Below are 21842 nucleotides of genomic sequence, written 5' to 3' on the forward strand. Positions count from 1 at the left end.
TTTTTTCTGTCCTGTTAGCTCTTCGATGCCTTCAGACAGGTGGTTTGTAATATTTTGTTTGGCTTTTCTGTTGTCCTCAGTGGTAAGTGTGCCTCTGTCCTGCCATTACAGAAACAGAAGTTCCGTCATTGCTTTTGGTATCGAGTCTAAACTATTTCATTTTAGAGGTTATATTTAGTCCTTTTTCAAATCTATTCTTTTCCCCTATTTTTAAATTCTTTTGTGTTTAATCAGTTCATGTGCATGTGTATTTGTGTATGTGCACACTGTTCTATTAGCTCAGTTCTTGTTGATCTGATAGAGCTATTGTGTCTGGTAACACATTCGCAGTAGAATGTTTCCTCATGCATTTTATAATTTTGGACTGTGACGTCATTTTCAGAAGGACCCTCTGTGCGAGCTGAGTGGAGGGAATGCCATGTCGAAGTAATACTGCGTTTGCTTCAGTGAAGCATCCTTACCACCATCCTGAGACTGGTTTTTTATATTAATTTTTCCTATGGGTTGAGAATGAATGAATGTGAACCCCATGTGAGGCACAGGACTTAGGTTTCAGATCCTCCAAGGAGACTCTTCTCCCCATCCAGAACCCGGGCTAAGACAAATTTGCTTGTTGTTTCCCAGTGCTGGCAATTCGATTTTTTATCTGGACTATCATAGCCCAGAGGACATACCCCCTCAAGAGTCCTGGCTTCCTGCAGGGTCTTGGTCCTAGCTAACTTTCTGCCTGCAAGACCTTGTCTTCTGAGGCACCTGGGTGGCTCAGTGGGTTAAGCCTCTGTCTTCGGCTCAGGTCGTGATCTCGGGGTTCTGGGATCGAGCCCCGCATCAGGCTCTCTGCTCAGCAGGGAGCCTGCTTCCCGCCCCCCTGCCTGCCTCTCTGCCTACTTGTGATCTCTCTCTGTGTGTCAAATAAATAAATAAGATTTTTTAAAAAGGCCTCGTTTTCTGTCCTTATCTGGATATGAAAAGACAGCCAGATATTTTTAGTAAGACCAAACGTTGTCCACTCCACCATGAGTACCTGCCCAGATGGTTGCTGTATCAACTCACACACTTAACACCCTGATTTTCGGTTTTCTCTTTGTTTTGGCCTCTCCTTTCTTTTGGATTTTCTTTATTTTCTTGAAGGCACTATTGTGCTTGTAAAAGAATGTTTATTGTATTTTAGTCAGCACTGTAGTGGGAAGACTTTCAGGTTATCTGACATTCCATTGCTAAAAATAGAAGCTGAACAGGTTGTTGTTGTTGTTGTTGTTGTTTTCCCTAATTAGAATCACTACTATCCATGGTGTTGCTAATAGGACAAGTCTGAGTATTTTATGTGACCAAATGAGCAGAACTACTATGCAAGTTTGGGACAGTAAATATTCTTCCCCTTTTCCCTTGTCTCCCCAAGAATCACCCGGACAACAGTCTAAAGGCCGATCTGCCTGTGTCCACTTCAGCCCCAGTGAAGGCAGTGATGGAAGCAGACATCCAGGAGTCTCCTCTGTTGAGAAGTCCAGAGGTGAGACAGTTGGTGAGCAGCGGTGTGACAAAGGGAAAGGCTTCTTAAAGCAGCCTTCCTGTACCAGGGTGGCCGGGCCTGATGAGGAAGGAGAGGACCCCAGTTGGGCAGCAGCAAGCCTTCCACAGCAGGATGGGCCCCGGAAACCCAGCCGGCGGCAGGACACAGCACCCAAGGCCAAACGTGCGTCCCAGAGAAGGCGCGTTCGAGAGCTCCGAGGAGGAAGGCACTCCCCGGCTGGTTCCAGCCGGCCTGGCAGTGCCAAGGGGGAGGTGGTCCATGCTGGGCAGAATCCTCTCCACCATCGAACACCAAGAAACAAAATGACACAGGACAAGCTCACAGGAGGGATCTACTCAGACTTGCCACAGAACACGGAGGTGTTGGGATCAGGAGTCAGGAAGTCGGGAACATGCACCCTGTCTGAGGACACCCGGATATCCAAGGAGCCTGATCCAGCACCTGGTGCTCTCTCTGGGCAGACTCTGAATATTGACCTTCTCCCTGTAGAGCTGCGGCTGCAGATAATCCAGAAAGAAAGAAGCAGGAAAGAGCTGTTTCGCAAAAAGAACAAGGCAGCAGCGGTCATCCAGCGGGCCTGGAGAAGGTAGGGTGGGGGAGGTGCCACAGCTCCTCATACTCCTATCGTGACACGCCCTGTGCTCTGTTTTTCTAGTGAACTCCACGTGCTGGCCTGACAGGCCAATATTACTGAGCATGCCCATAAAATTCACTCACGGGTAGGTCCTTGTAATTTACTCTGCATAAGCTATTTGGAAGACAGCTTTGCCAAGAAAGTTAGGAAGCACCCAGGATAGCCTGGTGTAAAGGAAAAGAGTGTTCGGTTTCTAACCAGGAATCCTGAGTTTCGGGTGTCTGACAAGTTATCTGACCTTTGCCAGTCACGTGGCCTCCCTGACCTTCAGTTTTGTCATCTGTAAAACAGGGTTTTGTCATTGCTGCGCCTGTTCTGCTTGTATGGCAGGTTGCTAGAATGAGATCTTGTGCCCTTCCTAAATTCTAAAGCACTACACATGGAAGATATTTTATTTTTCTTTTTATTTCTTTACTACCCAGGAATTAGTCATAGCCCGAGTACCTAAACCAGGGCCTGGCCATAATGGATTAAGTGGCTCTTAGATTACAAAACCCTGCGCATGCACCTGCCAAGCTGGGGGTATGGCGTGGGTGCTAGGAGGAGTCGTGGAGGCGTCCTGACATACGAAGACAAATTCCTCCAGGGAGTCATCATGGGAGGACTAGAGGAGTCCTTTGCTGCAAGTTTTTCACATATTTCAGAATCTCCTTCATCTGCGGGGGCCCCCCAGGGCCTAGATGAGGCCTTAGTCATGACTGTGTCTGGGGGAGGGCTGGAGCCATGGCCCACAGGTGGGGCTCAGGTGGCCTCCATCTCCAGAGAGAGGAAGGCCGATGGAACAAAGCAAGAAAACCACTGCGAGCACAGGTGTGCCACATGTCAACACCCCTGTCAGGAGATAAAAGGGCCAGAAAGACCCTCCTGTTGGCAGAAGGAGAGAGAGAGAGTGGAGAGCAGGAGAGGTTCTTGGGAGATCCGGGGAGAGGCCTCGGGGACTGTAGTGCCAAGGACTGCCTGGCTGGGAGTTGGCCGATCTGCTCCATGTGGGCACGGCCTCTGCCACAGTGCGTCCTCCTGTCTGTTCGAGCCGCTGGCCTTATAAAGTCATCTCCTGCCTGGTCCCCCTTGCTCTCCCCGCCACCCCGGGAAGCTGTCACCATAGGGATCAGTGTCCTCATTTTTCAGACAAGCAGATTGTCTCAAGAAAAACGACTTGTCCCAGTGGTACAAATCAGGCCCCTGAAGCTCTGACTCAAGGGCCTTTCCCATACGTTCTCGGTAAGGGGGGTGTTTGCTGTGGTCAGAGTCACAGCAGCGGAGGCAGACCTCGTGCTCTTCACCTCAGAAGAGGCTGGAGCGGAAAGGCTGCATGGATGGGCTCACACTGGTCAAGGTAACGTTGATGTTGTCATTACTGTGGCTAATACTAGTACTTGGCATTGATTGGGCACTTGTGCCAGGGGCTGTTCTAACGAGTTTTACCTGTATTACCTGAGGCCTCCCAACAGCCCTGTGAGGTAGATCGTGTTCTTGTCCCCATTTCACAGATGAGGAAGCTGAAGCACAGAGCGGTTAATAAACCCAGCAAGTTACAGAGCTAAGAAGTGCCAGTGCGGGCTCGGAGCAGAGCTACTCTGCCTCTGCAGCCGGAGGTGGGCACGGTCCTTGCTCCCCCTCCTCGGGGAGTTCTGCCAGATGCACACTGGCTTCCATCCCAGAGGAACTTGTTATGTATTTCAGCTGAAACTGGGGATCTAAGCAAGCCAGCAGGGTTTCCCACATCAGGCCCCACAGCTGCTCCCTAGCCGAAATGCCTTCCCGTCAAACTGTTCTTTGACTCCTTTGAAGAGTCAGAAGCTGACAGGTCCTGTCCGTAAGTGTCCATAGCAGCAAATGAGCCTTCAGTCATCCCCTCAAGAACACTGGGCTCACAGTCCGTGTGCCCATCTGGGGAGGCAATTACCCAGCCCTCTGGCTGCACCGGTGTGCAATTCTGAGACCTGGGACATTGACTCCCAAAGGGACTGTGGGATGCTGCACATTGTGGGAAGTCACAGGTCTGGTGACAGTAAAAACCCTCTTATTGATTCTGTTACATAGCCTTATGCATCTTCCACTTTAAGTACAGGAGACCAAAGCAGTGTCCTGGGACAGTGTGTGGTGTCTGACACCCAAGCTAAGGAGCAGCGAGGGGTGGGGCGGAGAACAGGGTCTGGCACATAACTGCTCCACAGAGAGGCAGGCTGTCGTCCCAGGAGACACGTTAAGGACAGAGGCCGACTGGGAAATGCGCAAGGAGAGGGTGAGGGAACCTTGGGCATGGAGAACAGGGAGTGAGGCTGAGTCTTAAAGTGTGAGTCTCATTACCAATCAAGACTTTATTTTCAAGATTGAAACAGGATACTGGGTGATCTAAGTGAGGCCGGAAAGTTGCTGTGGCTAAGAACAGTCGTATTAAACACTTCCTTTTACCTGAACGTTTGTAAGCGACCTTCCTGTCAGCTCTTCTCCAGCACGTGGTAGGGTGAGTTAGCAAGGATGGGCTGGACCATACTAGGGTCGTGAGCCCTGGGCTGAACGGGATGACTGGGCCTCTTAGGGCTCCCAACAAACCAGGAGTGCTGTTTTTCTCGAGGATGGCAGAACAGAGGCTATTACTCTGAGCCCTGGGACCATCCTGTCCTCTGGACACAGACTCAGAATTCTACATACCAGAATGATTAGGTGGAAGATGTACCCACTGAAAGCCAACACCTGGGCTTCCCAGTGAGATTTCTGCCCACAGAGAAGAAGGTGTAGACGATGAGTGTCCTCACAAACCAAAGCAGCTGAACTATGGAGCAGTACTGCCGCATATCTCCAGCTTTTGCCTCCAGAGTTGGCTTTTTGGAAATGTGATCTATATTTAGTGGAGAAATCCCATGGTTTGGCATGCTACAGGAAAAAGGAGAACCCTGCAGTATGAATGAAATCAGTCTTGAGGACAAGAGAGAAGGACTGCACCTAGCATCACAAGGAGACGTTTTAGCAGACTTTAGGAAGACCTCATTTCTCATTTGGTGAATTTAAAATCAGGCATGGGCCCTGTCTCTGCAGTGCCTTTAGGCTCACTAGTAATTAATCAGCTACCTATCAGAAAAAAATCCGATAAACCCTGAAAAAGCTTTCCTCGGGGGTCTCCAGAACAGCTGTGTTCAATAAGAAGTTTAGGAATGCATGTGGGATAGACACCATCCAATCAACACTAGATGTAAAGACAGCCGTCATTCCCATGCCCCTCCACCCCCTCCCAGTCCAGGCCCCAACCTTCAACAGAATGAACTTAGTAAAATACAGCTCTTACTTTTGCCACTGCTTTTTTTTTTTCCTTAAGATTTGTTTATTTTAGAGAAAGAGCCGGCACATGGGGGAGAGGGGCAAAGGGGGAGAGAGAGAGACAGTCCTAAGCAGACTCCATACTGAGCACAGTCCAATATGGGGCTCAGTCTCATAACCCTGAGATTATGACCTGAGCCAAAATCAAGAGCTGGACATTTAACCAACTGAGCCACCCAGGTGCCCCACTTTTGCCACCCTTTTTTAAAAAAACCTCTGCAGATCCCCACCAAGTACACCGTACAGATCAAGATTGAAGTCCTTAGCTGGACTTGGCTGTTGGGTCAGACAGCACTGAGTTTGAATGTGGATCTCTCTTGGCTTTAGCTGTGAGAACTTCTGCAAGTTACTCAGCCTTTTCCCTCCTCCAGTGTTGAGAGATAATTGACATACAGCCTTGTATAAGTTGAAGGTGCACAGCATAATGACTTGACTTGCATATATGATTCATATGAAATGATTTCCACAGTAAGTTTAGTTAGGGTCCATCATCTCAAGTAGATATTAAAAAGAAGCAGTGGGGAAAAATTGGTTTTTTTTTCCTTGTGATGAAAACTCTTAGGATGCTCTCAACAACTTTTATCTATATACCGTAAAGCAGTGTTAATATAACCATCATGCTGTACATTATATCCCCAGTACTTATTTATCTCCTAACTGGAAGTTTGTATCTTTTGATCATCACCACCCAGTTCCTCCTCCCCGTACCCCCTACCTTTGGTAACCACAAAATCTTGTCTTTTTTTTTTCCTTTTTAAGATTCCACATATAAGTATAATAAGTACAGTATCTAACTTTCTCTGGCTTATTTCACTTAGCATAATTCCCTCAAAGTCCATCCATGTTGTCACAAATGGCAGAATTTCCTTTTTTATGGCTCTTGTATGTAAACCATAATTTCTTTATCCATTCATACATGGATGGACAACTTAGGATGTTTCCATGTCTTGACTATTATAAATAGTGCTAAAATGAACATGGGGATGCAGGTATCTCAACATAGATTTTAATTTCCTTCTACATATATCCCCAAAAGTAGAACTGATGGATCATATGTAGTTCCATTTTTAATTTTTTGAGAAAAAATCCATATTGTTTTTCCATAGTGGCCAAACCAATTTACTATTCGACCAACAGAACAGGGCTCCATTTTCTGCACATCTTGCCAACATTGGTTATCTCATCTTCTGATAATAGCCATGCTACCAGACACAATGTGATCTCTCATCTTGGTTATAATTTGAATTTCACCTACAATTAATGATGTTGAGCACCCTCTCATGAACCTGTTAGCCATTCATGTATCATTTTTGAAAAAATGTCTATTCAGGTACTTTGCCCATATTTTCCAATGGATTATTTGGGATTTTTTTGCTATTTAGTTGTAGGAGTTCTCTATGTATTTTAGATAATAACCTCTTATCAGATATATGATTTTTAAATATTTTTCCCATTCCACAGATTGTCTTTTTATTTCCACATATTGTCATTTATTTTGCTGTGCTTAAGCTTTTTATTTTGTAGTTCCACTTCTTTATTTTGTTGTTTGTGTTTTTAGCATCATATCCAAAAAAAAAAAAAAATCATTAGCAAGGGAGTTTTTTTTTTCCTGAGTTTTAGGAATTTCTGGTCTTACATTTAGGTCTTTTTAATCCATTTCCAGTTAATTTTTTCGAGTGATGTTAAGATAAGGGTCTAGTTTCATTTGTTTACATTTGAATATCCAATTTTTCCAGCACTATTAAACAATTGTCTTCTCTCCACTGAGGCTCCCTTATCAAATATAGTTGACCTTATATGCATGGATTTATTTCTGGGCACTTGATTCTCTTCCATTTGTCTAGGCATCTTTTTTTATATGGGTACCATACTGTTTTGATTACTATAACTTTATAATATAGTCTGAAATCAGAAGTATGAAACTTCTCCCCTTCTTTTTCAGGATTGCATTGGGTACTGGGGTCTTTTATACTTCTATATGAATTTTAGAATTTTTCTACTTCTGTTAAAAAAAAATGCCATTGGACTCTTGATAGGGATTGCATGGAATCTATAGATGGCTTTGGGCACTACAGATGTTTTAATAATATTCTTCCAATCTAAGAACACATAGTACCTTTCCAATTATTTGTGTCTTCAATTTATTTCATCAGTGTTCTGTAGTTTTCAATATAGAGATCTTTCATCTCTTCAGCTGAATTTATTCATATTTGTGTGTGTGTGTGTGTTTATATACATGTCTTTATTAATTTTTTTCCCTTTTTTTAAATTAACATATAATGCATTATTTGCCCCAGGGGTACAGGTCTGTGAATCATCAGGCTTACACATTTCACAACACTCACCATAGCACATACCCTCCCCAGTGTCCATAACCCAGCCACCCTGTCCCTCCCCCGCAGCCCCCAACAACCCTCAGTTTATTTCATAAGATTAACAGTCACTTAGAGTTTGTCTCCATCCCAATCCCATCTTGTTTCATTTTTTCCTTCCTTAATCCCCATGACCCCCTGCCCTGCCTCTCAAATTCCTCATATCAGAGAAATCCTACAATAATTGTCTTTCTCTGATTGACTTATTTAGCTTAGCATAATACCCTCTAGTTCCATCCACGTCATTGCAAATGGCAAGACTTCAGGGCTTTTTGTTGGCTGCATAGTATTCGGGGTGTGTGTGTGTGTGTGTGTGTGTGTGTGTGTGTGTGTGTATCACCTCCTCTTTATCCATTCATCTGTTGATGGGCAACTAGGTTTTTTCCATAGTTTGGCTATTGTGGACATTGCTGCTATAAACATTCAGGTGCACATGCTCCTTCGATCCCTACATTTGTATCTCTGGGGTAAATACCCAGTAGTACGATTGCTGGGTTGTAGGGTAGCTCTATTTCCAACTTGTTGAGGAACCTCTAGAATGTTTTCCAGAGTGGCTGCACTAGCTTGCATTCCCACCAACAGTGTAGGAGGGTTCCCTTTTCTCCACATCCTTGCCAACATCTGTCATTTCCTGACTTGTTAATTTCAGCCATTCTGACTGGTGTGAGGTGGTATCTCACTGTGGTTTTGATTTGTAGTTCCCTGATGCCGAGTGATGTTGAGCATTTTTTCATGTGTCTGTTGGCCATCTGGATGTCTTCTTTGCAGAGATGTCTGTTCATGTCTTCTACCCATTGGTAAGTTCTTTATAGATTTTGAATACTAGCCCTTTATCTGATATGTCATTAGCAAATATCTTCTCCCATTTTGTTGGTTGTCTTTTGGTTTTGTAGTTTCCTCTGCTGTGCAAAAACATTTAATCTTGATGAAGTCCCAATAGTTCATTTTTGCCCACGCTTCCCTTGCCTTTGACCGTGTTTCTAGGAAGGAGTTGCTGTAGCTGAGGTCAAAGAGGTTGCTGCCTGTGTTCTCCTCTAGGATTTTGATGGCTTCCTGTCTCACATTTAGTTCTTCCACCCATTTTGAATTTCGTCTTTGTGTGTGGTGTAAGAAAGTGGTCCAATTTTTCCAACACCATTTGTTGAAGAGACTTTTTTCCATTGGACATTCTTTCCTGCTTTGTCAAAGATTAGTTGAGGGACCATTTCTGGGCTCTCTATTCCATTCCATTGATCTATGTGTCTGTTTCTGTGCCAGCCATACTGTCTTGATGATGACAGCTTTGTGATAGAGCTTAAAGTCTGGAATTGTGATACCACCAACTTTAGTTTTCTTTTTCAACATTGCTCTGGCTATTCGGGGTCTTTTCTGGTTCCATATAAATTTTAGGATTTTATTTTCCATTTCTTTGAAAAATTTGATGGTATTTTGGTAGAGATTGCATTAAATATGTAGACTGCTTTAGGTAACATAGACATTTTCACAATATTTGTTCTTCCAATCCATGAGCATGGAAAATTTTTCCATTTCTTTGTGTCTTCCTCAATTTCTTTCATGACTATTCTATAGTTCTCTGAGTACAGATTCTTTGCCTCTTTGGTTAGGTTTATTCCTAGGTATCTTATGGTTTTGGGTGCAATTGTAAATGGGATCAACTCCTTAATTTCTCTTTCTTCTGTCTTGCTGTTGCTGTATAGAAATGCAACTGATTTCTGTGCATTGATTTTATATCCTGACACTTTACTGAATACCTGTGTGAGTTCTAGCAGTTTTGGGTTGGAGTCTTTTGGATTTTCCACATAAAGTATCATATCATCTGCAAAGAGTAAGAGTTTGACTTCTCTGCTGATTTGGTTGCCCTTTATTTCTTTTTGTTGTCTGATTGCTGAGGCTAGGACTTCTAGTACTATGTTGAATAGCAGTGGTGATAGTTGACAGTCCTGCCGTGTTCCTGACCTTAGGGGGAAATCTCTCAGTTTTTCCTCACTGAGAATGATATTTGCTGTGGGTTTTCCATAGATGGCTTTGATGATATTGAGGTATGTACCCTCTATCCCTACACTGTAAAGAGTTGTTTTGTTTTGTTTTTTTCCACTGTGAAGAGTTTTGATTAAGAAAGGATGCTGTACTTGGTTGAATGCTTTTTCAGCATCTATTGAGAGTATCATATGGCTCTTGTTCTTTCTTTTATTAATGTATTATATCACACTGGTTGATTTGTGGATGTTGAATGAAACTTGCAGCCCAGGAATAAATCCCACTTGGTTGTGGTGAATAAACCTTTTAATAAACTATTGGATCCTATTGACTAGTATTTTGGTGAGAATTTTTGCGTCCATTTTCATCAAGGATATTGGTCTATAATTCACCTTTTTGATGGGGTCTTTGGTTTTGGGATCAAGGTAATGCTGGCCTCATAAAATGAGTTTGGAAGTTTTCCTTCCATTTCTATTTTTTGGAACAATTTCAGGAGAACAGGTATTAATTCTTCTTTAAATGTTGGGTAGAATGCCCCTGGGAAGCTGTCTGGCCCTGGGCTCTTTTTTGTTGGGAGATTTTTGATGACTGCTTCAATCTCCTTACTGGTTATGGGTCTGTTCAGGTTTTCTGTTTCTTCCTGGTTCAGTTTTGGTAGTTTATATGTCTCTAGGAATGCATCCATTTCTTCCAGATTGTTAAATTTGCTGGTGTATTGTTGCTCATAATATGTTCTCATAATTGTATTTCTTTGGTGTTGTGATCGTTCCTCTTTCATTCATGATTCTATTAATTTGGGTCCTTTCTCTTTTATTTTGATATGTCTGGCTGGGTGTTTATCAATCTTATTAATTCTTTCAAAGAAACTGCTCCTTGTTTCGTTGATCTATTCTACTGTTCTATTTGTTTCTATTTCCTTGATTTCTGCTCTGATGTTTATTATTTCTCTTCTCTTGCTGGGTTTAGGCTTTCATTGCTGTTCTTTTTCTGCTCCTTTGGGTGTAGGGTTAAGTTGTGTACTTGAGACCTTTCTTGTTTCTTGAGAAAGGCTTATATTGCTATATACTTTCCTCTCAGGACCGCTTTTGCTGTGTCCCAGATTTTGAGCAGTTGGGTTTTAATTTTCCTTTGTTTCCGTGAATTTTTTTCAATTCTTCTTTAATTTTGTGGTTAACCCATTCATTCTTTAGTAGGATGCTCTTTACCCTCCATGTATTTGAGTTCTTTCCAATTTTCCTCTTGTGATTGAGTTCTAGCTTCAGAGCACTATGGTCTGAAAATTTGCAGGGAATGATTCCAATCTTTTGGTACTGGTTGAGACCTGATTTGTGACCCAGGATGTGATCTATTCTAGAGAATGTTCCATGTGCACTAAAGAAGAATGTGTATTCTGTTGCTTTGGAATGAAGTGTTCTGAAATATCTGTGATGTCCATCTGGTCCAGTGTGTCATTTAAAGCCTTTATTTCTGATCTTTTGCTTAGATGATCTGTCCGTTTAAGTGAGGGAGGTGTTAAAGTTCCCTACTATTATTGTATTATTGTTGATGTCTTTCTTTGATTTTGTTATTAATTGGTTTATATAATTGGCTGCTCCCACGTTAGGGGCATAGATATTTAAAATTGTTATATCTTCTTGTTGGACAAACCCTTTAAGTATGATATAGTGTCCTTCCTCATCTTTTATTATAGTTGTTGGCTTAAAATCGAATTTATCTGATATAAGCATTGCCATTCAAGTTTCTTTTGGTGTCCCATTAGCATGGTAAATTGTTTTCCACTTTAAATATGGATGTGTCTTTGAGTCTAAAATGAGTTTCTTGCAGACAGTGTATCGATGGGTCTTGTTTTTTTGTTTTGTTGTGTTTTTTAATCCATTCTGATTCCCTGTGTCTTTTGATTCTGGCATTTATCCCATTTACATTCAGGGTAACTATCAAAAGTTATGAATCTAGTGCCAATGCATTGCCTGTAAGGTGCTGTTACTGTATATTGTCTCTGTTCCTTTCTGGTCTGTTACTTTTAGGCTCTCTTTGCTTAGAGGACCCCTTTCAATATTTCATATAGGGCTGGTTTGGTGTTTGCAAATTCTGTTTTCATTTGTCCTGGAAGGTTTTTATCTCTCTATTTTCATGACAGCCTAGCTGGATATAGTATTCTTGGCTGCATATTTTTCTCCTTTACTGCTCTGAATATATCATGCCAGTCCTTTCTGGCCTGCCAGGTCTCTGGGGATAGGTCTGCTGCCAATCTACTATTTCCACTGTTGTAGGTTACAGACCTCTTGTCCTGAGCTGCTTTCAGGATTTTCTCTTTGTCACTGAGAATTGTAAGTTTTACCATTAGATGACAGGGTGTGGACCTATTTTTACTGATTTTTGATGGGGGTTCTCTGTGCCTCCTGGATTTTGATGCTTGTTCCCTTTGCCAAATTAGGTAAATTCTCTGCTATAATTTGCTCCAATATACCTTCTGCCTCTTTCTTCTTCTGGGATCCCAATTATTCTAATATTATTTCATTTTATGATATCACTTATCTCTCAAATTCTCCTCTTGTGGTCCAGTAGTTGATTGTCTTTTGCTCAGCTTTTTTTATTCTCCATCATTTGGTCTTCTACATCACTAATTCTCTCTTCTGCCTCAATTATCCAAGCAGTAAGAGCCTCCATTTTTTATTGTACCTCATTAATAGCTTTTTTTTTTAATTTCAACTTGGTTAGATTTTAGTTTTTATTTCTCCAGAAAAGGATTCTCTAGTAAACTCCATGCTTTTTTCAAGCCCAGCTAGCACCTTGATAATCGTCATTCTGAACCCTAGTTCTGACATATTACTAATGTCCATATTGATTAGGTCCCTAGCCATTGTACTGCCTCTTGTTCTTTTTTTTTTTTTTTTTTTTTTTTTTTGTGGTGAGTTTTCCACCTTGAGATGAATGAGAGAACAAAATACCAAAAGGGTAGCAATGACCCCGGAAAAACATACACTAACCAAATCAGAAGAGACCCAAAACTGGGGGGAGAAAAGGGGAAAAGAAGAATATATATGTGTGTGTGTGTGTGTGTGTGTGTGTGTGTGTGTATTTAGACTGGTGAATAGAACAGAGCCACACACTTGATTTGGGGTGTATTTTAGTCTGTTAGAAGAAACTACCTCCCAAAATTTTAAAGAAAGAAAAACTTATATATACACAAAAATAAGGCTATAAACACAATAAAGGGATGGAATATGATTGTAAAGATGAAAATTTAAAAAGATACTAAAAAAGGAATTGATAAGAAATTGGTTGAAAAAAGAAAAAAAAGAGGAAAGAATGTGATCAGCCTGGAGATTAGAACAAAGCCATGCACTAGATTTAGGGTATATTTTGATCTGTTAGAAGAAACTGTATCCCAAAATTTTAAAGAAAATCTATATGTATAGAAAAAATACGGTTATATACAATGAAGGGATAAAATATGAAAAAAAAAGATTTTAAAAAAGGTATTGATAAGATAAAATAGTTAAAAACGGGGTGCCTGGGTGGCTCAGTCATTAAGCATCTGCCTTTGGCTCAGGTCATCATCCCAGGGTTCTGGGATCGAGCCCCAGGTTCTGGGATCCTGCTTGGTGGGAAGCCTGCTTCTCTCACTCCCACTCCCCCTGGTTGTCTTCCCTCTCTCTCTGTCAAATAAATAAACCTTTTAAAAAATAGTTTAAAACATTAAAGTAGGAAGGAGAAATTTTTAAAAAAATAGAATAAAAAATAAAATTTAAAAAAATTAACTTCGAAAGACTAAAGGCTCATGGAGGGGTGGGATAAGCCATGAATTCTATGTGTTGCTTTCCCCTAGCGCTGCCGTTTTGCAGTTCTCATTGATCAGTAATCTTGGTCTTGGCTAGATGTTCTTGCTGATCTTCTGGGTAGGGGCCTGTTGCAGTGATTCTCAAATGTCTTTGCCCAAGGCAGAATTGCACTGCTCTTGCCAGGGGCCTAAGACTCTGCTCTAAAATGTGCTCGGTTTTGCTCTTAGGAGCTTTTGTTCCCTGAACACCTTCCATACAGCTTTAGAGGAGGAGAATGAAGATGGCGGCCTCCCAGTTTCTGACCCGTAGGAGCCTAGAGTTCAGGGCCCCACTCCTCAGTGCGTCCTTGGAGAAAAGCAGGCAATCCCTCCCGTCTCCCTGGTCTCCGGCTGCACTCTGAGCTCACCCAGCCTGTGACTGAGCCTTTCTATCTCTGGTGCACAGCCCTGTTTGGAGTCTCCAAACCCAGCAGATTCCTGCAGTGTACTCCTGTGCCACTCCACCCAGAGGAGGAAGGAAGAGGGTCTCTCCAGATCTGCCACTTGTGGGGTCCCTGCTCTAGCAGTGGCCTGACTGTGCCTTAGATCTCAGTTTAAGGTAACCCCGAGCTGAGAAACCCCCACCCCCATCCCAATGGCTCAGTCTCTGCAGCCAGCTTCCCTGCTCTGATACCTGGCAGCTCTGCCACACTCAGATAGCCCTGGTCTTTGCGACCACACACATCCTGAGACCACGAGGTCTCCACCCACCACTTAGCCTCTGGAATGATGTCCCTCAGTGGAGCAGACTCCTAAAAGTTCGGATTTTGTGCCCTGCTGCTCTAACGCTTGCCAGGAGCCAGCCCCTCCCCCCAGTCTATCTTCCCATGTCACCGCAGATTCACTTCTCCACACGTCCTACCTTCCAGAAAGTGGTTGATTTTCTGTTCCTACAATTGCTGCTCTTCTCTTCTATCTTGAGTTTGTAGGTGTTCAGAATGGTTTGATATTAGCTGAACCCCTGGGACCCAATATTTAGGTCTCCTACTCCTCTGCCATCTTGCTCCTCCCTCTATTTTGTTTTTGATGCTATTATAAATGAGATCATTTTATTACTTTTCAGATAATTTGTTGTTAGTGTTAGAAAATGCCACTTATTTTTGCATGTTATTTTTGTATCCTGCAACTGCACTGATTTTGTTGAACAGATCTAACAGTTTACCTGGTAGAGTCCTTAAGGTTTTTTATATATAAAGTCATCCGTAAATTGAGATTAACTTCTTCCTTTACTTGCGCAATGTCTTTTTTTTTTTTTTTTTTTTTTTGCCTGATTGTTTTAGCTAGGACTTCCAGTACTTCTAGGACTGTGTTGAATAGGAGTTGAGTAGACACCCTTATCTTGTTCCTAATCTCATAGGGAAAGTTTCCAACTTTTCACCATTGAGTTTGATGTTAACTGTGGACTTGTCATATGTGACCTTTATTATGTTGAGGTATATTACTTCTGTACCTCATTTCTTAAGTCTTTACCATGAATCGGGTGTTAAATCTTTTTCAAAGATTTTATTTATTCATTTGAAGAGGTACAGAGAGAGAGAGGGAGAATGAGCAGAGGGAGAGGCAGAGGGAGAAGCAGGCTCTCCACTGAGCGAGGAGCCTGATGTGGGGCTTGATCACAGGACCCCAGGATCATGACCTGAGCTGAAGGCAGACGTTTAACGATCTGAGCCACCCAGGTGCCCCAGATGTTAAATTTTGTAAAATGCTTTTTCTGTTTCTATTGAAATAATCATGTTTTCCTTTCATTCTAGTAGTGTAATGTAGCACTTTAATTTTATGTATGTTGAACTATCTTTTCATGTCAGGGGTAAATCCCACTCAGTCATGGTAAATGATCCTTTTAATGTGGTGAATTCAGTTCTTGCTATTTTATTGAGAATTTCTGCATCTATATTCATTAAGAGTGTTGGCTTGTAGTGTCCTTTTCTGTCTTTGGTATCAGGGTAATGCTGACATCATGAAATGAGTTTGCGAGTGTTCCCTACTCTTCAATTCTTCTTTGGGAAGAGTTTTAAAAGGATTGGCATTATTTCTTAAGATTTTATTTTTAAGCTATCTTTACACCCAACATGGGGCTTGAACCTACAACCCCAAGATCAAGAGTTGCATGCTGTATTGACTAGGCCAGCAGGCACCCTGGCATTAATACTTTAAATATTTGGTAAAATTCACCAGCCATCTGGTCCTGAGCTTTTTCTTCACTGGGAGGTTTCGATTAGTGATTCGATCTTCTTACTAGTAATTTGTCTATTCGCATTTTCTATTTCTTCTTGACTCTGTGTTGGTAGGTTGTATGTTTCTATTAACTTCCATTTCTTCTAAGTTGTTTAGTTGTTCCTAGTAGTGTCTTACCATCCATTGCCTTTCTATTTTATCAGTTGTAATGTCTCCTTTTTCATCATAATTTTGTTGATCTTCATCATCCCTTTAGTCTAAAGTTTGTCAATTTTTTTTCAAGGAAACAACTCTTAATTTTGTTAATGTTCTCTGCTGTTTTCCTGCTATTTCACTTATTTCTGCTCCATCTTTATTTCACTCTTTCAGTAATTTTGGGCTTAGTTTGTTCTTTTCCTATTTTCTTAAAGTGTAGGAGTAGGTTATCTGAGATCTTTCTTCTTAACGTAGGTATTTATTGCTATGAAGTTCCTTCTTAAAACTTGTTACTGCATTCCACAAGTTTTGGTGTGTTGTATTTTCTTTTGTTTGCCTCAAGATACTTTATTTTCCCTTTGATTTCTTCTAACATGGAAAATGTTAATTTCCACGTATTTGTGTATTTTCCAGTTTTCCTCCTCCTACTGATTTCCAGTTTCATACTACTGTAGTCAAAGAAGATACTTGGTATGGTTCCAGTCTTCTTGAATTTGCCACACTTCTTTTTAAGACCTAAGATATGGTCTCTTCTAGGAAATGCCCCATGTGTGCTTGAGAAGAATGTCTATTCTGTTGCTGGATGGAATGTTCTATATGTCAGGTCAAATTGATCTCTAGTGTTATTCAAGTCCTTTTTTTCTTTACTGATGCTCTAAGTGATCTATCCATTGAGTGTGGGGTATTAAAGTTCTCAGCTATCATTGTATTGCTGTTTATTTCTGCTGTTAGCGGTCAGTTTTTGCTTTTATATGTTTAGATGCACCAACGTGGTGTGCATAAATATTTACAAATATATCTTCTTGGGGGGCCTGGGTGGCTTAGTTGGTTAAGTAGCTGCCTTCGGCTTGGGTCATGATCCCAGGATCCTGGGATCGAGCACCACATCAGGCTGCCTGCTCAGCGGAGAGTCTGCTTCTCTCCCTCCCTCTACCTGCTGCTCTGCTTACTTGTGCTCTCTGTCAAATAAGTAAAATCTAGTAAAATAAAATAAACCCCAAAAAACAAATATATCTTCTTGATGGATCGACCTTATTATCATTATATAATGGCCTTCTTTGTGTCTTTTTTACTATTTTTAAAGTCTGTTCTGTCTGATATAGCTACCTGTGCTATTCTGTTACCATTTGCTTGAAATACCTTTTTCCATCCCTTCACTCTGAAACAGCGTATCATTGGATCATTTTTTTTTTCCAATCTACTGGGCCATTCTATGTCTTTTGGAGGATTTAATTCATTAACTTTTAAAGTAATTATTGATAAATAAGGACTTACTATTGCATTTTTTTTTTCTGGCTATTTTGTAGAACTGCTGCACCTTGTTTCTTATCCTGTCTTGTGTGTTCTGATATCTTTTGGTATCTGTATGCTTCTTTATCATGTTTTGTGTAACTAGCACAGTTTTTCCCTTATGGTTACAAAATATCTTCTAGTTATAACACCCCAAACTGCTAACAACTTTAATAGCACTCCTAAACTTTACACTTATTTACCTACCCACATTAGCTTACTGATGTTGAAGTTTACATATTTTTTATACTGTATACCCAATAATGGACTACTATAGTTGTATTTTTATTAAGTTTTTGAACTTTAAAAAAAGTGTTAATTAAGAGAGAGAAAATGGGGTGGGAGGTGGGAGAGGGAAAGTCTTAAGCAGACTCCACACTGAGCAGAGAGCCTGATGCAGGGCTCAATCTCATGACCCTAAGATTATGACCTAAGTTGAAACCAAGAGTCAGACACTTAACCAACTGTGCCACGCAGGCATACCTAAATTTTTAAAACTTTTACACTAGAGTTGAAGTACATTATGCACAACCATTATCATACTACAGATTCTAATTTTGACTAGGTGTTTACCATTAACAGTGAGTTTTATGCTACCTTCTGATTTAGCATCCTTCTACTTCCACTCAATTCCCTTTAGCATTTCTTATGAGGAAGGACTGGTGATTATGGATTCCTTGTTTTAGATTGTTCTTTATCTCTCCATTTCTGAAGGACAGCTTTGCCAGCTATAGAATTCTTCCCTTTAGCATTTCTTATAAGGAAGGTCCAGTGATTATGGATTCCTTGTTTTTGTTTGCTATCTCTCCATTTTTTTTTTTAAAGATTTTATTTGTCAGAGAAAGAGAGAGAGAGAGATCACAAGTAAGCGGAGAGGCAGGCAGAGACAGAGGGAGAAGCAGGTTCCCTGCCGAGCAAGGAGCCCAATATGGGACTCGATCCTAGAATGCTGGGATCATGATCTGAGCTGAAGGCAGCCGCTTAACCAACTGAGCCACCCAGGCATCCCTCTCTCTCCATTTCTGAAGGACAGCTTTGCCAGCTATAGAATTCTTAACTGACAGTTTTTTCCTTTCATATTTTGAATATATTGTCCTGTTCTTCCAGGCCTGAAAATTTTTTTGTTGAGAAATGCATTTATAATCTTATGGAAGTGTTTTATATTTAACTTTAGCTTATTTGAAAATTTGAGTTTTGACAATATAATATGTCTTAGTATACCACTATTCAGGTTCTATTTAGAGTTTTTTGGGTTTCATGGGTCTGGATATCCATTTCTTTCTCCAGGTTTGGGAACCTTTCAGCCATTACTTACTTAAACATATTTTCTGTCCCATTCTTTCTGCTCTGAAATTCCCATAATGCATTTCTGCTCTTCATTTTGCTCTTCTGATTTCAAATGTCCTGTCTTCTAAGTCACTGGTTCTTTCTTCTACATGGTAAAGCGTACCTTTGAAGTTCTCTATTGAATTCTTCAGTTCAAACATGTATTTTTCAGCTCTAGGAATTTTTTTTAATGTTTGTTGTTGTTGTTGTTGAACTCATTTTGTTCATGCATTATCTTGCCATTCATTTGGTTGTCCGTGCATTCTTGTAGTTCACTAAACTTCAGGGGGTTTCTGAATTTTTTATAGAACAATTCATAGATTTAGGTTTAGTTAGCAGAGTTTTATTCGTTTCCTTTGGCAGTGTCCTGTTTATCTGATTTTTTGTGATTCTTGATTTCTGATGTTGCTGAGTGAGTGGTCTTCTCTTCCAAACTTTACAGGTTTGCTTTAGCCAACAGTTCTTCCCGGGCAGCTCAGTTTGGGTTTCTGGACCTGTCTACTAGTAACATCCTTGGGCAGCTGGATAGGCCTACTGGGTTGGTTCTCTGACCAAGCGAGGCTTTAGGAGGGACTGTGAGTTGCCTGGGGTTTCTGGTCAGGCTTACTAGATTTTTGGGTGGCTGGGTACTAGATTTAGCAGTAAGTGGGGCTATGAATTCACTTCCGTGAATTAGCAGGACAGGCCCCAAGGCGTGCACCGCTTGTTTGGGGGCTCAGTAAGACAAGACTTTACATTGACTTCCCTAGCCAGTTGGGGCCACCAATTTTGCCTGCATACAGGGATAGAGCCAGGCTACTTTCTGTTTAAGTGCCACTGTAAGAAGGGCTGTTGGATGGGCTACATAGCTTCCTGTGTGCTGTGGCTAGGTTTCCCAGTCCGATGGGCTGAAGGCTGTAATCAGCAATGGCTAGGGCTATGAGTTATCTTCCTTGCCCATACAGGTCAGGGAATTGGGTCAAAGGCCTAAAAAGCTCTATAAAGTTGACTCAAGCTGACCTGTATCGCAAGCTCCCTGGGTATCCAGGGCCACTGTTTTTTGCTCTGCAAATAATCAGCTGTGTGTGCTGTACCTCCCTGCTTGAGTTTGCAAAGCTATGCAGCTTTCTAGGTGTTCTGACCATGCTTTGATCATGCAGGGCCAGGAGCTACACTCATGTGTGGGACAGGCCATACCTCAGCTCTCCACCTGAGCTGAAGCAGACTAGACTGCAAGGTTGACAGAGCTCTTTGAGGACCCAATCAGGCACCCTGCTGTGTTCCCTGGTCAGACTGCACCTCTGTTTTGGCTCTGCAGATAAGCAAAATTAAAGGTTGAGACTACTACATGGGCACTGCAGGTACAAACTTGGTCTACCAAGATTCATGTCCTGGCTACTTTTAACCCCTTCTCTTCCCCGTCAGTCAGATTCCTGTAGGTCAAGCCCTACAGATTCCCTGGCAGTTGTCATGGGTGAGACCAGAAGGGGGGTTCCCAAGAAGTGACCCACAATGCTGGGGGAGCTGGATTCCACCATGGGTTCTCTTTTCCCATTTGAGGAACCATACAAAGGCTCAAGACAGACATTTTGGCGTGGTGCTACACCAGCCTGGTGTGCATTCTACTGTGTAGTGCAGTCAGCATGTAGGTGTTCCTCATATGCCAATGCAGTGTATCTGGTCTCTGTGATGCAAAGGGCTGCAACCTCACTCCCATATTCTAGCACTTTCTCAATAGTGTCTTATCTGTGAATAGTTAATTCTTGTAAGGGGAAGCCAAGTCCAGAACAACCTATGTTGCCATCTTGGTAACATCCCATCTACTTAGCCTTTAATCAGACTCCTCATGTCTGCCTCATGGATTTTTTTTTTTTTGGCTTAATCATAAGGAAAATGCCTGATATATATCAGACTCTGAACAAATGTTGGCTCCTTCCACAGTGTAGTATAGCATTCCATTTTTCCTTCACCAAATACAAAGTGCTTTAAATACATCTCATTACTGATTTCCTGGCACATATGCCCACACCTCTGCTTATGCCAGTTCTGCTGCCCAGAGTATCCTTCTCTGCCTGCTAAGCTCCTACGCATCCTTTAAAACCCAGCAAAAACACCAGCCTTATAAAGCCTTATCAGACCACCAATTTTCAGTCCCCACATTGTCCCATGCCATCTAGCTCCTCATTCTTGCACAGTACTTCTCATACTGCATTTTTGCAGTATGAGACATTGGCTTGACTGACCCTAAAGGCAGACTCAACTGATTCCTAGTTCAGGAAGTATCTGATTTAAAAAAAAAAAAAAAAAAAAAAAAAAAAAAATCAGCATTAAACATACTGCCACTGTAAAGTAGAAATGGGAGCTTAAATGAATCTCCCAGTTCATCAAGTACTATTCCTATAGCTTCCAGGAAACTTAAGTTTCACAGTACTATGATCTTAAAGCCTTTCTCTTCTTGACCCCACCAGCTACCAGCTTAGGAAGCACCTGTCTCACCTTCTGCATATGAAGGAGCTTGGAGCCAGAGATGTGGACAGATGGAACCGAGAGTGCCTGGCATTGCTGCTCCAGATTTGGAGGAAAGAACTGGAACTAACCTTCCCAAAGAACACTGCAGTAATCAGGACCACCAAGAGTTCATCCAAGGGCAGCTCAGGCACAAAGTCCACTAGACACTCAGTACTCAAGCAAATCTACGGTAATTGTCCTTTGGGCACTCTGTGGTTGACAAGCACACCCAGTGTTGCATCAGTATCCAAAATAGAATTTAATTACAATGGGCAAACCTCCATTCAGGTAGGAATTTTATTATTCTATTTCCAGGCACCAAAAGAATCCTCAGCATCCACATTGAATGCCTCCAGCAGCTCTGGGTCAGAATTGGTTTCATTATGCATTCTACCATTTCAACCTAGAGGGCCTTCCAGCCAAAACATCTTCTGCTGGCCTTCATTACTAAATGCCTCATCCTTTAAACCCCTCAAGACCACTGCTTGTGTCTTCCCATTACCCATTTGAAGGGCTCCAGGAGCAGGAAGACCCTGTCTGCCTCACTTTGACCTTAGGGTTGCCCTTCTGTTGGAATGCCCCAAACCCATGCTCTACAGTAAATACTTGTTCAGCAGATGAGCTGCTTTAAATGGAAACATTTTCAGCTCTGAAAAAAGCCCATCCAAATAAACCCAGCAGACACAAGCCTGGCTAGCTCCCAAAAGAAAAACGTTG

At 41.8% G+C, this 21842-nt stretch overlaps 1 protein-coding gene across 2 annotated transcripts in view; it reads left to right on the plus strand.

The window, feature by feature from the left end:
- INVS (inversin) overlaps positions 1-21842 on the plus strand; it is a 171357-nt gene that overhangs the window by 145775 nt on the left and 3740 nt on the right. The window contains exons 14-16 of one of the 2 annotated variants that reach the window (XM_032860707.1): positions 1400-1510; positions 2021-2117; positions 21086-21315. In XM_032860707.1, the coding sequence (XP_032716598.1) occupies positions 1400-1510; positions 2021-2117; positions 21086-21315 (438 nt within the window). Of the gene's footprint in view, positions 1-1399; positions 2118-21085; positions 21316-21842 lie in introns of both variants that reach the window. The other variant, XM_032860706.1, reaches the window with a different exon arrangement.

This window comes from Lontra canadensis, unplaced genomic scaffold (assembly GCF_010015895.1).
Source record: "Lontra canadensis isolate GAN:19392208 unplaced genomic scaffold, GSC_riverotter_1.0 scaffold19, whole genome shotgun sequence".
NCBI lineage: Eukaryota > Metazoa > Chordata > Mammalia > Carnivora > Mustelidae > Lontra > Lontra canadensis.